This window comes from Eptesicus fuscus, chromosome 2, assembly GCF_027574615.1.
Source record: "Eptesicus fuscus isolate TK198812 chromosome 2, DD_ASM_mEF_20220401, whole genome shotgun sequence".
NCBI lineage: Eukaryota > Metazoa > Chordata > Mammalia > Chiroptera > Vespertilionidae > Eptesicus > Eptesicus fuscus.
In genome coordinates, this window is record NC_072474.1 from 16,592,015 (window position 1) to 16,609,212 (window position 17,198).

Here is a 17,198-nt window from a genome sequence, read left to right on the forward strand (position 1 = left end):
GATAAAAAAAGAAGTTTCTTAAGATAATTTAATCTTTCTCCATATTTTACTATTACATTTACAATTTAACTTTTTTGCAAGTAATAATTGAAATAGTATTCAAATAGAAAAAGTACAGCAGGATTTAATCCTCAAACAAATTTAATTCTAAGATTTTGCTATATTAATGTAGTGTTTTAATTACTTTTCCTCCCTTTACTCCTTAGGAAATTGTAGATAAATAGCAGAGCTTTTCCCAAAGGGTGCAGAGAGAGTGTTGTTTTCTGATAAACATAATTAAAAAGACCCGGCATTAACAGTGACTGTGGAGAGAAGATGCGACTCTAGGATACTTTTCCTTAACTATTTCGGCCATTTTCTACAACCTCCCAACACTAATAATGAAAAGGATCTGCCAAAACTGAGCACAGTCCCCGAGGAGAATGACTCCATAGAGAAGTCTGTTGTCTAGGTTAACAGACCTGAGTCTGATTTCAATAAGGCTAGTGGTTTTCATTATATTTCTGTTACAATTTAAAAACAGAATCTAAACATCATTTATATAGAAACATGCTAAACAATGAAAAGTAAATTTAATGAAAAATTAAGGCTTCAAGCAATTTCTCCTTATCTCCTCTGATTCACTCATTCACGCAATGCTTCATCTGCTCACATATTCATTCACAGCACCTCCCATGTTCCTCCTCACACATGCAAAAACCTCACATAAAAGCAACACCACTGACATTTTCTTCTAGAGTTATTCCAAAACATGTATGGAGAGAGAGAGAATACTCATGAAAAGGAAAGCCAGAAAGGATCAAATATGACATTTGTCTCCCTCAAAATTCTATCTGACCTCAGGAGCCATCCAGAATGGTGTTCCTACAGATGTGTTCCGACGGTGCCAGGTGCTGGTGAGCTGTGCGGACACACCTGGAAGGAAGAGACAAGACTTACTTCTTGTATTAATGTTTCACATAAACAGATTCTAACTGCAGTAAATTTTCTTACAAAGTAATATTAAAATTCTGTTCCCTTAAGCTGCCACTGGACTTGAACTTTACATTAAAGTTTCCCAAGTCCGGATTTTTGCACAGCCAAAATACAGAATGGTCCCCTGATTTTCATTTCTCATCTCCAAACATACATCCTTAAAGCCCCATTTCAAGTTTTAAGTCCTCCATGCTGACTTTTAATCTGCTTTTGATCTTACTAACCTCTATTTCTTTTGACCTTCTACATTTTTTACTTTATAATACATATTTTGGCATGTAATTGTTATTTGAATGGTATGCTTCCTACCTCCTTCCTCCCTCTGCCCATTATCAATTTCTGGTGTATATGAAAATATTTTATGGTGGTATTCACCTAGGGGGTGACTGGAAGTTTCAAATTAATAGCATCTATTTAAACCAGCACCATTAGTAGAATCTGTTCTTTTCTTGGAGAGAGAATATAAACCAAAGGACTACAATGAAGAGGTACAACCAATTATTTCAATCATATCATCCCATTAATTCCAACTGGTTAGACATAATCATAACTGACCCTTAAGAAAATTAGGAGGGAAGTCTCTCTCCTGGCATTTTACACTCCTGCTCTTCACACGGGGCCTGGTTACTTGCTTCTGACTGTTCAGTGCTGCTTCCCTTGACCTCCTCTGGATTTGATGGGTTATATCCAAATCCCGGGCTCCCACTCCCTGGATTCCCTGTTTTGAAAAGTACCTCCCAGGTGTCACATTTGCTTTAGGCTCTGGATGTTTATCTTACGAGCCAAATAGAACAAAGGCACTAACAGAAATTAAAAATTGGATATATTTGATTCTTTTAAGATGACATTTGACATTTATCATGAAATTCAGCCAAATGAGCATTTCACTGGTGGAAATGAACTTGAGCAAAGGGGCAGGTAGTATGTTTTGGTTCTACATTAATTGCATCCCTTAATGACCTACTCCATCTACATGTAAATCCTGTCCTAAAAAGACTCTTCATCTCTGGCCTTCATATTTTGCCTATAAAAAAATTTAGTTGACAGAAAAAAATCCTCACTAAATCATTTTTCAAATTCAAAGGAGATTTTCTAACCTGTGCTTGAAGGTTCTCCCTTAAATATTTTCTAGCAGACTATCTGAAGAAAGGGAATCAGCACTTATTGAATCACATTTCTCCAAAAGACATCCTCTACTTCTACTCCAGGCGTTCTACTTTCAGAAAAATTAAATTTAATTCTAAACATTTTAACTTGTCTTTATCTATGAATTAAAGGCAGAAGTGAATAAGCTTGAATTTCACAGTAATATCGATATACAATTAATTATGTAAGTGAAGAAAAGGATCTAAAAAGCAATTTAATTTAAAATTGATTCTAAATTTACCAAAATATAATTTAAGGGTTTCTAATTATTTATAAAAAATTTTAAATTATATTTGACTCTTTATATTTTTGTTTCAAATTCATAAAAATTGTTTAAGAATTCAAACATCATACAATTGAAATGGAAGGGGAAAGAATAAAACCACAACCAAGTAAAAAATCAGAAGTATTACTTCTGGCAGAAAAATAACATTTTAGCTAATCACGTGATACATTTTTTCTCTTTCTGGTTGTGAGTTATATCATCATAATTGGCATTTTTCAGCAAGCATTCATGTCTCAGCATCTGAATTTATAGACACAGGTGGCAGAAAATATTTCACAGAAGATATTTATGAAAGGATGCTGACAAAAGGTAGACCATTCAGGCTCTCTGTCTTACAAGTGTGAATTTTTAGTGGGGACTCTCAGGGAAGGAGATAACTGGAGCTGAGTCAGCCAATGGCAGGGTTCTAAGGATAAGTCCAGGTGAGGCTGCATGTGAGGTCCACGGCTGCCATGGCTCTCTTCTTAGGAGGTCGGTGGTCCCTTGACTTTGCAAGCCAGCCAGTGTTGTTTCAGTTCTTGCCACAGTTGGTCAGTTAGCTTCTGTTGCTTACAGCCAAGGAACCCTGACTAATACAAGACCCTAATGATTTTACATATGAAGGAGCAAATGTTTTTACTTCCAATGTCTTTAATCACACATCCTAAACAGTAAAAACCTTTTGAGCAAGTACACTGTACATAGATATAAAGACAATTCTCTAAATATCTACTGACATATTAATTAGACATTATGAAATATAAAATGAAGATAATTATAAAAGATATTAAAATAACTGTAATAAGGTATGAATATTTCTTTCTGCACTCCGATAATATTTTGCAAACATCCTGGTATTGATTGACATTCCCTTCAAAGACAACAGATCTAAGGAGTGCTGAGGTAATGAATTACAATGCTCTTGGAGTCTCATACTACATGGAAACAAAAATTCAACTCAGATTATAAAGAAAAAAAAAAAAAGTAAAAAAAAGGACAAAGTAGCCTTAGCCGGTTTTGCTCAGTGGATAAATCGTTGGCCTGCGGACCAAGGGCCCCAGGTTCAATTCTGGTCAAGGACACGTGCCTTGATTGCAGTCTCCACCTTGGCCCGGGCCCTGGTCAGGGCTCATGCAGGAGGCAACCAATCGATGTGTTTCTCTTACGTTGCTGTTTCTCTGTCTTTCCCTCTCTCTTCCCTAAAAATCAATGGAAAAATATCATTGGATGAGGATTAACAACAACAACAAAAAGTAGAACAAGAAACCTATGCCTTGGCCAGTTTGGCTCAGTGGATAGAGCATCAGCCTGTGGACCAAAGGGTCCTGGGTTTGATTCTGATTCCGGTCAAGGGCATGTGCCTTGATTGCAGGCTCCTCCCCATCCAGGGCCCTGGCCTGGGCTCATGCAGGAGGCAACCAATCGATGTGTTTCTCTCACATAGATATTTCTCTCTGTCTTTCCCTCTTTCTTCCATTCTCTCTAGAGGCAATGGAAAAATATCCTCGGGTGAGGATAAAAAACAAAAGAGAAAGAAAGAAACCTGTGAGTTGGAGAATACTGAATGATTGTCACATAGAAACAGGACAGACACCAACTGTGAAAGTGACAGAGGAAGTCATTTACCAAATTTCATGTTTGCTGACTGCGTCTGCAATGACTGTTAAACCTCAATATCATTTACTAACACAGCCAAAGAGCTTCCGAGCTAGAAGGCAACTTAATGGTCAGGAATGTTCATTTTCAGAGTAGTAAACTTCAACTGGAGAGAAAAATGAGTTTCCTGAGGACACGTGGCATTTTGATTCAGTATAAATTCTCACAAGGAAAGCAGTTAATAGGTAGAAAAATATAAATTCTATTAAGAAATGATGGACACAAAGGACTTTAAGAGGCAACAGGAATCCAAATTATGAATTCAGGAGCCCTGGGAAGGGAGATTAGGGAAATCATCTTGTCCAGAGAGGAACTAATGGAATAAGTCACCAAAGTAAAGTTACATAAGCATCTCAAGAGAGAAAACGCCAAAGGGTGGAAAATTCCAGGCAGAAAGTTGGGGTAGTGAAAGGATATCGAAAGAACAGGAGGCCAAAAAGAGGTCAGGGCTGAACAGAAAAAAGACTGGAGGAGAAGTCAGTAGTCCGTTTAAAGCCACAGGAACATGAAGGGGGTTTATGTTAATGGTTCTTCAGCCCTTTGCTCGACGACACTGCTGGAGAATTGTCACGCTATTTTAAGCCCCTTCCATAAGGCATCCTGGGTTGTTTGGTGGCTGTACAGCAGATCTGGTCCCTTTTGCATTAGTCCCATTTCTAGGGAGATAAATGTCCAGGCTTCATACACGCGGTCAGAAGATCTCTTGAGGGTCTTAGGAACTCAAAACAAACATCACATGTGTGTGTTTCCAACATGATTCAAACAGACCAGAAAATTTCAGGGAACTTGATTTTCTATAACCATCCAGTAAAACCCTTGACATCTCAAGAGACCAAAGGTAAGACCATGGGTTTGTTTGTTAAAAAACAAAATACTGTGGGAATAAGAATTGAAGTTATGAAAATATAAAATTTTTCCAACCAGAGGAGCCCTAAAATTTATTACACTATCTAATATCCTCATTTTGTTGAGGAAGTTAAGATGGTGTGATGATTAATTTTATGCATAGACTTGGCTGAGCCACGGGGCCCAGATATTTGCTCAAACATGATTCTGGGTGTAGTCTGTAAAGATGTTTTTAAAAATATATTTTTATTGTTTTCAGAGAGAGGAAAGAAGGGGGGAGAGAGAGATAGAAACATCAATGATAAGAGAGAATCAGGATCAGCTGCCTCCAGCATGCCCCCTACTAAGGATCCAGCCTGCAACCAGGACATGTGCCCTGACCAAACCGTGACCCTCTGGTTCATAGATCAACGCTCAACCACGTAACCACACTGGCCAGGCTCTGTGAAGGTGTTTCTTGAATAAGGTTAACATTTAAATCAGTGGACTTGAGTGAGGCAGATTATTCTGCATAATTCGGAGAGCTACATTAAATAAGTGAAAGGCCTTCATAGGACAAAGACTGACCTCCACTGGGCAAGTTCTTCTAGCAGATTGCCTTTGGATGCACTGCAACTCTCCTCTGGGTCTTCAGCTGCCAGCCTACCATCAGATTTTGGAGTTGCCACACCTCCACAGTTACATGAGTCTCTCTCATAAGGGAGACTTAGTCTCTATATTTATACATATACACATTCATATCCTGTTGATTCTATCTCTCTGGAGAACCCTAATACTGATTTTGATACTGAGAGTGGTTCTAGAGACACAGAATCTTAAAGATGAGTTTTCTGAACTAGTTCTCAGGCTTCTGGAATTGGCTTTCTAATCTGATTAGATTTAAAGACACTAATCACTATTTCCAGTAGGAAAGAGCACTGATAGTCCATGAATGATGTGGTGATAGAGATATGCAAAATATCATCACTGGATACCTGTAACCAAACACCTACAGGAGGTACAATTCAGGGTGACCATCTATATGACCTCTTTAAACGTTTTTGTCAAACTAATGAGTATAATGAGATTGGCTGTTTGCTTCTAATGTCACTGGACAAAGTGAGGAAAGAAAAGGATGAGCTCAGGGATTCAAATTCCCAGCTCAAGTGCTGCATAAATGACCTGAAAGCTACCATGTCTGCCCTGAGAGAGACCCTTCTCTCATGTAGCTGCAGAGCTGAGATTGCTGAAAGCCAAGCCCAGAATCTCATCTTGCAAGTGGCTGAATTGCAAATTAAATTTCCCAACCTCACAGGGTGTCTACTGTTAAAGTGAGGGCCTTGATTGGAAAGGAATGGGATCCTGAACATTAGAATGTGGACCTGGTGAAGCTGGAGACTTTGAGCCACTAAATTATGATACATTTCTTTGCTGGTACAATTGGTAACCGCTCTAACCCCATCAAAAGAGATTAGCTTCGCACCTGACTAAGGAAACTGTAATGCTTCCTCTGATGTGGTTGCCTCAGAAGACATTTATTCTCTTAGGACCCTCCCTAACCATCTCCCTGCTTCTAAACCAACACTAGACTCAAGTCCCAGCAGGACCCTAAAGATGAGATACAAAAGTACGAAGAATGACTTCACTTTTCAGATTTATACAGAAATTCAGGGAATATGTATGGGAATGTTCATCAAAGGTATAGGATAAGGGTGGAAGGGACATAAATTTGGATCAGACTCAATTTACTGATACCGGGCCTCTAAGCAGAGACATTGCAATTAATATTGTAGCTTGGGGAGTTAAAAAGGCTCTCTACCAGTTTGTTTGTTTGGTTGATTCAGACATGGACCAAAAAGTGGTTCCCAGTACATGAATTTGAAATACCAGGACTACATTGGTTTACTCTAGAGCAGTGATGGCGAACCTATGACACGTGTGTCAGCACTGACACGCGTAGCCATTTCTGATGACACGCGGCTGCTGAGGTGGCCGCATTTGCTGCTCCTGAGGATGAAACATTTGTGAAATAATGTTTTTTTCCTCAAAGTGACATACTACCCGAGTTATGCTCAGTTTTTTGGCGAAGTTTGATGCACCAAGCTCAAAAGGTTGCCCATCACTGCTCTAGAGGAAAGGATTCAAAGGCTTAGGAAGAGTGGAATGGTAGAGTGGATTTATCATCCAACATGGGAGGGTTCATAGGCCATATCTTTCAACAGAACTGTGAGAAATAACTTTTTGAGGAGAGCCTCATAGTCCTTGAAGAGTTCTGTTATCACTCATCTCTGTAGGCTAGAACTTATAATTGGAACTATTTCAACTAAAGAGGAAAAGCTCAATGCAATGGGAATAATTGATCACAGAGTGGTGGGGGCCAAGTGGTGACCCTCATTTGCCAAAGTCAAGGTGGACATGATTCCCATAATGAGCAGCAGAGTCAAAGCAGTAATCAGAAGAGTGTGACTTGCAGAGACCAATAGTGTTGCCTATGGGATCTCGATGTTCCTAAAAGTGGTAGATGGGAAGCCTACTAAATTCTTACTTGATTTGTGTAAGTAAAATACTCCTAAGTTAAGTGAACAAAAGTCTAACTGGATCATAAAAACAGACAGTCATGGCCCCTCCATCAAGTCCAAGACTTCTTGTCCTTTATAGACCCAGAAATACTTGCATGAAGGGGAGGTCAAACCCTTAAGGAAGAACCCCAGCACACTGCCAAAAAGTTATATATTAATCTTTCTTCAACCTTCCCCAAAGGGACCTATGGCCTTTTCCCAGGGTGACCGTACAGTAGGAAAAAGGAAATAATCATACTTTTTCTGGGATTACTGAGCACTAACTCTGAATTGACACTAATTTCAGGAGATGCCTCAGGTTGCCCTGTTCCCCCAGAGTAGGGACTTAACGGAGGTTAGGTGAGCATTGGAGTTATAGTTCACATCCCTCTCACAGTGGGACCAGGCTTTTCTCATTGTTGATTTAGGAGATTGGAATAAATTAATGGTTCTTTATTAGTTTTGGGTTATAATCTACTTAGTGATTTTCATAAAAGTTGTATACTTTCTCTTTAGAAAATTCATATTCACACAACATTTTGCATATAAGGGATATAAAAAATCTTCTGACATTCCTGTACTTACTATACAGTTCACCTGGCACTAGATCTCTCCCTTTCTTTAATACTCAGCTCATATTTTATAATGGACATGGTGTAGTGTTGTCTCTAAAGGCATCAAGATTACCGCTCACTGCACTCTCCTTGGCTTTGAACATACGAACTATGCACCTAGAGCTGCCTGTGCCATTTATTCTGTATGACTTTGTATACATGTGTGCATATATACATAGTATTGAACCTCAGTTACAGAGAGTTGAGTATATATAATACTCCTCACTTAGGGTACACTATCATCACTGATCTTATCTAATTTTTTCTCATTTTCTTTCTTCCCCATTCACCTCCCCCATTGTCCTGTCTCCTGTCTCACCATAAAAATCTACTCGCTTGAAGCTCTTTGGGAATTAAAATTTTAAGCTGCAGACTAAGATCATTTAGTTCTAGTCCAAACACTTATTTTACAATGAGAAAAACTGAGGAGGCAAAGAGGTGATTCTTAAAAAGTATAAGGAAAGTGGCTCTGGCTGGGTGGCTCACTTGGTTACAGCGTCAACCCGATATGCCAAGGTTGTGAGTTCGATCCTTAGTTGGGGCACATACAAGAATCAACCAATGAATGCAAAAATAAGTGGAACAACAAATTGACATCTCTCTCTCTCTCTCTCTCTCTCTCTCTCTCCCTATCGCCCTCTCTAAATATCAATCAATTTAATCATTTTTTTTTTTAAAAAAGGAAAGTCCTTTTTGGTTCACCTAAAGATATCACACCATGGAAAGGAATACTTGGTAGTTGTTATTAAAATTTCTACAGTTTGTTTTTTTGTTAGGTAAATCCCTAGATGTAAAATTTCCTTTTATCTGTTACTAAATAAAAACTTTGAAATGTCTGAAATCCATTCTTAATATAATTTTTGGTGTGCTTTAAGTATATAATTTACTTTCAACAATTAAAAACTAAAATTTTGAACATCTTCAGAATATAAGGCAATGCACATCAATAAGAAAAAATATTTTCTAGAATATTTAGAAAATATCTTTTTCGCTCTCTTTCCCTATCCTCTTTTTAAAAGTCGTTATTCACAGTTATCTGCAGAATAGGCAGGCCCAAGGAGGCTTGACTGTACCATATCAGCCCATTCCCCAGTCATGGCTCGTTGGATTAAAAGGGGATATCTGGCCCAGCTGGTTCTACTGAGTTCCTTCTCCCACCCCAAATACCTTCTGACTTGGGATGCTGAAAATCTGGGTCAGTTAGCTGTTGGCAATGAACCAATAAGATTATTCATACAGACTTGGAAGGTTGAGGCTGTATTTTTTATTAGGCTGGATGGGCAACATGAAACTCCAGAGACTGGTCTGTAGACTCGCAAAGAGAAGCAGGGAGAGAGATTTGGTTTCTCCAGTGAGAGAGAGAGAACTAAAGGCAACAAGCAGGCCCTGGCCGGTTTTTCAGTGGTTAGAGTGTCGACCCAGCAGACTGAAGGGTCTCAGGTTTGATTCCTAGTCATTGTCAAGTTCCTCAGTTGCAGGTTTGATCCCTGAGAGAGGGCAGCCAGTTGATGTGTCTCTCTCATATCAATGTTTCTTTCTCTCTCCCCCCCTCCCACCCTCCCTCTCCCCTCCCTTCCACTCTAAAAAATCTGTGTAAATCTGGTGAGGATTGACAACAACAAAAAAAGGCAAAAAGCAGTCGAGATTCTTGCCTTCCATTCTCCTGTCTCTGTTTCAGTCCCCTTTGTCCTGTTCTTCTTATCTGAGATGGCCTCTGGAGCTAGTCTGGGTTTCTTGTCCTTACAACTAAAATACCCCCTTGACTAAGCCTTACAACATTATCTATAAGGTTGATTGGCTTAATTCAACTTAATGTTCAGCTCAAGGAATACTTGAGTCCACAAGTTCAGCTGGAACTACAAAACTCTAAAAGAGATTCCATTTATGGTTTTGCTTTATATAAAAAAAAATTATAAATGTCTTTTCTTTCAAGTAAAAGTCACTTCCCCAAAGTAAAAAATTCAAATTCTAGCTGAATAAAATATTAATTGTATAGGGATGAAAATTATAAATCTCTGCCTGCCCTGCATGGCTCAGTGGTTGAGCGTCGACCTATGAACCAGGAGATCATGGTTCCATTCCATGTCAGGGCATATGCCCAGGTTGCAGGCTTGATCCCCGGTGGTGAGGGATGTGTAGAAGGCAGTCGATCAATGATTCTCTCTCATCATTGATATTTCTAGCTCTTTCTCCCTCTCCCTTCCTCTCTAAAATCAATAAAAAAATTTTTTTTAAAAGTTCTAAAGCTCTGCCATATTTTAAATGTTGTTGACCCCCCAAGTCCCCCCGCCAACACATTATTTCTATAAAGCACTAGCTCTCAAATTTTTAAGATTTATTCAACAATCAAATATATATACAATCTTTAGACACACACACACACACACACACACACACACACAAATATCTTTAGACCTGTGTTAAGTCTCCAACTCTACTCCATAACTTTAAAAAAATGTTGACATAATTTCAACCTTAGAGAAAAGTTGGCAAAAGAAGTACAAATAACTTTTATCTGAACCATTTATGAGTAAGTGGGCTACATGATGTCTCTTCCCCCCAAATACTTTGGTGTGTAATTGCTACAAACACGGGCATTCCATTAAATACCCACAGCACAACTATTTAGGTCAGGAAATATAACAGTTACATTCCTACCATCTAATCTACAGACACCATTCAAATTTCACCAAGTGTCCCAAATATGCTCTTACAATGAAAGGATCCAACCCAGGAGCATGTGCTGCATTCAGTTGTTAGGTCTCTTTAGTCTCCTTCAATCTGGAAGAGTTCCTTCATCTTTCCTTGAATTTTACAACCTTGACATTAAGATTTCAGGACAGTTATTTTGTAGAATGTTCCTGATTGTGTATTTGTCAGATATTCCTTCGTGGTTATATTTTTGACAGGAATATAACGGCAACAATACTGAAGTCTTCTCACTGCATCCTATCAGGAATTATGTGATTTTCGTTTTTTCCAAATACTATTTGTGTTCACTTTGATCACTTGATGAAGTTTGGGTCTGCCAGGACTCTTCCCTATAAAGTTTCTCTTCTTCTTTTGTAATTAAGTATTTTGTGCAGAGGTCCTTTGAAACAATGTAAATATCCTATTTCGGATCAAAACTTAACCAGGCAGTTTATCATCCATTTGCATTTTGGGATGAATTAATTCTTACTAAAATAGTTGCCAAATGAACAATTTTATTATTTCTTCAATATTTATTAGTTGGCATTCTTCTGTAAGAAAAGGCTTTTGCTTCTTTTCATTCACTTATTCATGTATGTAAGTATGCAAAAGTACAGATTAATGGATTTCTGTTTCATTCAATGGGTTACCACTGTTACCACCATTATTATCATTATTTTGAAGCTCCCAGATTTGATCAATGAGAATAGCTTCAATTTGGCTTCTGTGTCCTTCAGACATGCCTCTAACATTTTTTGAGCATTGCCTTACTTTTTGGCACACTAAGGCCTAGGTTCATCTTGTACAGCCCTAAAAATCAGCTCTTCTCCAAAAATCCCCACTTCTTCCTAGTTGAGAATTATATTTAAAAAGCAAGTGTTTAGGTGCTTGATGTGCTTGACTTTGGGGTATCGATGCTTGCAAGCCCTCTTAGTAGAAATATCTAGATAATACACACACACACACACACACACACACACACACACACACACCATACATGTATTCCTAATTTTTTATGAAACATTTTTTTTCATTTTTGTTTTAAATTTTATTGGGGTGACATTAGTCTACATGAACATATAGGTTACATGTGTGGGTTACTAATTTACAAAATCTGTATATAGGACCATGTGCCCACCATCCAAAGGCAAATCTTCTCCTGTCACCTCATATTAGGACCCCTTTCTTCCTCCAGCCCCCTCCTTTGGCAACCACCACACTGCTGTTTGTATACATAAGTTTCAGTTTTATATTCCACATATGAGTTAAATCACATAGTTCTTAGCTTTCTCTGTTTGACTTTCACTTCGCATAATGTTCTCAAGGTCCACCCATGTTGTTGTAAACTTGAATGTTGACATATTTATTTTTATATCCCTCTATACATATTAAAAATCAGGAGTTCACATTGAAACCTCCAATTCCAATCCAATAGCATTGGGTTCATTTTTCTCCCTTTCCATAGTTGTCATTCTTTTCTCTAACAGTAAGAAACCTGGCTTCCACTGTCATTATTCTTCCTGATTGTGTTAAGCCCTCTTTATGTAAATAATCTCTTTTCTCCATCTTGACTGCAACACAGGTGCCCTTGTTACCTAATTCAACTGACAACCTGACTGGGATCCTCCTCTTCCTCTTAGGTGAATGCTCTTCTTGTCCCACTCAGAGACTCAACAAGACACTACCACACACCCTCCCAGCATGAATGCCTTCCTCACCCATTTCGGGCCTGAACCACATGCTATACCACCCCGCACTTCCACGCTTGCTCTTCCCCACCTAAAGGCTATGGTTCTGAATTACTGAGGAAGAAAGAAAGGAATAAAAGGAACTTCCAAGTTTTTGGGTTTTTTTTTTAAATATTTTATTGATTTTTTACAGAGAGGAAGGGAGAGGGACAGAAAGCTAGAAACATCGATGAGAGAGAAACATCAACCAGCTGCCTCCTGCACGCCCCCCACCGGGGATGTGCCCGCAACCAATGTACATGCCCTTGACCAGAATCGAACCCGGGACCCCCCAGTCCGCAGACGGATGCTCTATCCACAGAGCCAAACCGGTTTCGGCGGAACTTCCAAGTTTTAAAGTTCAGATGCAATTGCCTCACTTGATGCTAAAAAGTGGGTTTTAATAAAAGAAAAGTCATAACTTCTCTTCCACCTACATTACTCATTGGGGATTTAGTCTAAATTTGGGCTTGTCAGTAATAAGAGACTAAAAGCCATAAAATATTCTGTCATAAGAACAATGTATAAATAAATTACAAGAAGTACATTCTGTACTTTTGTATTGAAATGTTAACTCTCCTATTAGAAATGAAATTCCCCAGAGAGAAATCCACAGAAATGAGAACTGAGAACCACCCTTCAAGTATAGTCTCTCTTTCATTTTTCTATTCCAGATAGGGACTGATTTTTCTGACATTAATTGACTTGCCTAAAGGGGTTTACCTCCTGGGAGGTCATATTATTTTTTGATTGATCATACACCAGTGACTGCTAATGGATTTCATTAATAACATTTCCAAGCTCACTTGACTTTCTGGTCTCCGAAGTGTCTGGTGGTTTTCTGTAAAAGCATATCCACTTAGCAAAAAATCAAAAGATTTTCTTAACTAGTATTACCAAACTGAATCTCACTTTTAGTGTAATTAAATAGTAGTTTGCTATTTAAAGTAATACTGACCTTACTTTAGCAAAGGTCATATATATTGAAACAGAAAGAGGCACGACTTTTAGGTACTCAGACTTTCATTATTTAGCAACTATTTAATAAAGTATGTATTTACTACTTATTGAGTACCTACTCTGTGTACAACACTGAGCTAGAGGCTACATGAGATTATAATTCTATAACAAGAGTAATAGCTCAGATATTTTAAAATTGTAAAATGTCAGTAATTTTATCTGTATCATCCTGTTTACTCTTTATAGTAATCAGTTGTGAGGTCTACCTTTTTTATAATTGTAGATGAGCAGGATAATGTCCTTGGAGTTTTTAAATGGCTTTGTCAAGACTACAAAATTGTATAGAAAACCCTACCTCTCATTCATTCATTAATTCATGAGTGTTTATTGAGCCCTTTCAATGTGCCAGTATCATGCTTGGTTCTAGGGACAAAGTGATAGATCAGAGGGAGAACCCAGTCATCATGAGGCTTATAGTTTAGCAGGGAAGGTGGTCAAATTAAGCACATGATTACAATCAAGTATGACCATTGGATGGCTACATAATGTATAGGGTGCCGGGGAGGCACTCAGCCGGCAAAAAGAAGTTAGCCGTGTGCAGGGCTGAGGAGAGATTTCTATGCAGGGAAAGCATCGTGCTTGTAACTGGTCACAAAATTTAATGACACTACACTTACATATACAGAGAAACTGTAATTTCTTCATAGGTATAGGGTCTATCCCTATGCCTCTACCCACTGGCTGGGAGGGAAGTAAAGCTTAGTCCTTTCAGATAGAGTTCAATCTCTGTTGGATAAAAGTGTGCTTGCTCTATCTCTCAGATGACATCCCTACTCCTTCTTCTCTCCAGAAGATGGGACTGTCCATATAGGATGAGGGATGGCTTATAACTCCTTGTGGGCAGGGAGAAGAGAGTGGTGGGTCTCTACTCTCTAGAGCCACGTGACTTCGTCTGCCTGGCTTTTGGGGTACTGCTGGCCTCCGATGCTAGTATCTGCATCTGGTGAACTTTGGGTCTGTTCTCCTTGTGCAAGCAGGGCTTTCTTCCCAGCAGATGAAGGCTGGGGTTGGCTTCAGCTAGAGCTCAGAGCACTCTGAGGTCTGGCTCGGACACCTATGCAGACCTGGCCCAGGGGATCTGCTCTGTGCCACACTTCCCTTCCTGAGAACCCTCTTTAGAAGCTCCGCAGCCAGATCCTCAGGTACTTTTGGGTTCTGGAAACTAAGGGTAAGGGTTTGGGGAAGCTCAACTTGAGCACTTCCTCTAGTTAATCTCTACACCTCAGGTAACAACAATGTGGCTCACGCCAGCCTGGACTGCGGCACACTGGGCAGCGGCCTCCTCTGGAACACTGAAAGGCAGCGGTGGGCACGGTGTGAGGTGAGAGCTCCTTTCTGCCTCATTGTCATCTTCACTTTTAAAAAGCTCAACTCACTCTCCTGTCTCTTCCTCTGTTTCATCTTTCCACAACTACCCCAGAATTGGAAAGGGTTTCCCTCGTTTCTATTCTCTCTTATGTGAAACTCAACAGTGTGTCCCTGGAAATTCTCTCTCCATATGCTTAAAAAAAGTTAGAGCAATTCATATAGAATTTTCTCAAGAGATAGCCTGAGTCTTGCTACGAATTCCCATTTATGAATGTTAAAAATTGAATATTACTACAGTTACTTTCTTGCATTCCTTCTGGAACAAACCTTGATCTCACCCCAGAGAGAGGTGCCTCAAGCAGACTGGGTTGAGACATATTTTTAGATAGGCAAAGGAGGAAAGCATGTTGATAAAATTTTAAGTACTTCCAAAAGTACTTGGAAGTACTCAATTACATGTGCCAAGAGCCCTGACTGAGAAAGAGTTGGGCACATTTAAGGAACTGGAAGAAGCTGACCTTGCTCTCTGGAGAGAGCACTGAGGGGTATAAAAAAGGTATCTATCATTCAGCACTTACTCTGTGCCAGCACAGAAGACCAGAAGGAAAGCCCTTCCCAAGGGCTAGAGCAGTGGTTCTCAACCTTTCTGATGCCGCGACCCTTTAATACAGTTCCTCATGTTGTGGTGACCCCCAACCATAAAATTATTTTCATTCTACTTCATAACTGTAATTTTGTTACTGTTATGAATCGTAATGTAAATATCTGTGTTTTCTGATGGTCTTAGGCGGCTCTGCTAATGATTCATTACATTATGATTCATAACAGTAGCAAAATTACAGTTATGAAGTAGCAACGAAAATAATTTTATGGTTGGGGGTCACCACAACATGAGGAACTGTATTAAAGGGTCGCGGCATTAGAAAGGTTGAGAACCACTGGGCTAGAGGAAGCCATTGAACAGAATACTGAGCAAGAGGGTGGCAGGACCAGATGAGCTTTTTGAAAGGGCCCCTCTGGTTGCAGTGAGGACAATGGACCATAAGGAAGAGAATAAGACCAGAAGCAGGAAGTACAGCAAAGTGTAACTACAGGAGCCCAGGTCAGAGATGACAGCTAAAACTGGGAAGAAGCAATTGAGATGGAATATGAGGATATCTATACTAATAAAAGGGTAATATGCTAATTAGACCGGGTCGACCAGACATCTTCCGGTCTTCCAGTCCTCCTTCTGGACAAAGCCACGGTGGCGGGGGCTGAGGCAGAGGCAGTTAGAGGCGATTAGGCTGGCAGGGGAGCAGTTAGGGGCAAGCAGGCGAGCAGGGGAGAGTGGTTAGGGGTGATTAGGCAGCAGGGAAGGGTGTTTAGGGGCGATCGGGCCGGCAAGCAGAAAGGTTACGGGCTATCAGGCAGGCAGGCAGAGGCGGTTAGGGGTGATCAGGCTGGCAGGTAGGTGAGCTGTTAGGAGCCAGCAGTCCCAGATTTCAACAGGGATGTTTGACTGCCGGTTTAGGCCAATCCCTGTGGGCTAAACTGGCAGTCGGACATCCCCTGAAGGGTCTCAGATTGGAGAGGGTGCAGGCCGGGCTGAAGAGACCCCCCCTCATGCATGAATTTTGTGCATCGGGCCTCTAGTACTGTATATTAGAGAGAGAGCTTTCTGACTAATTATAGGTGTGAGAGGGGGAGACGAGGAAAGTCTCAATGATGAGCCTAAGATTTCTGGCTTGAACAGCAAAATAGATGCTGGTGACTTTCTAAGACAATAAACTCTTAATAGAAAGCAGACTTATGGGGATGGATGAGGTGGTGGAGTTCCATTTTGGATATTTTGAGGACTAGCAGCCATCCCATTATAAGTCTTCAGTACCCAATAATGAGCTTACTGTATATTTTATGAGGTGAGAAATTAAAATAATATGTATTCTAAAACCTTTACATTCAGCTATAACCTTCTCTGAAAATGTTATTTAAACATAAAATGAGGACATTGATTTTCAGTTTGATTCGGCAATTTGTGGCTTACCATATCTTATTCCTTCTACCCTTGAGAAGTTTCATTATGCATGCACCTCCATCCTCAGGTTTTTATTCATATGAAAACCTACACATCATTTTAGGTGAATGAAATCCATGTCCTCTTACCATGGAGATTAGAAATATACGCATTATCTTGTGTATGAAAAATATAGTATCAGATCTAGGACACATTTAATAGGCAGGGGCCTTCTTTTCTAATTATTGCTAAAAGTTAAGTCTTTAAGTCAATTAATCAAAAACAGAAGCTCTCATTTTGTCATCTTCCAAACTTATGACTACTTTATAAAGATACTAGAGGCCCATTGCACGAATTTGTGCACCAGTGGGGTCCCTCAGCCTGGCCTGCGGGATCGGGCCGAAACCGGCTCTTCGA

General features: G+C 39.6%; 1 protein-coding gene across 1 annotated transcript in view; it reads right to left on the reverse strand.

Moving 5' to 3' along the window:
• Positions 1 to 17,198, reverse strand: part of MYO3A (myosin IIIA) — a 211,142-nt gene that overhangs the window by 163,111 nt on the left and 30,833 nt on the right. The window contains exon 5 of the mRNA XM_008148896.3: positions 839 to 915. Coding sequence (XP_008147118.2) covers positions 839 to 915 — 77 coding nt within the window. The remainder of the gene's footprint in view (positions 1 to 838; positions 916 to 17,198) is intronic.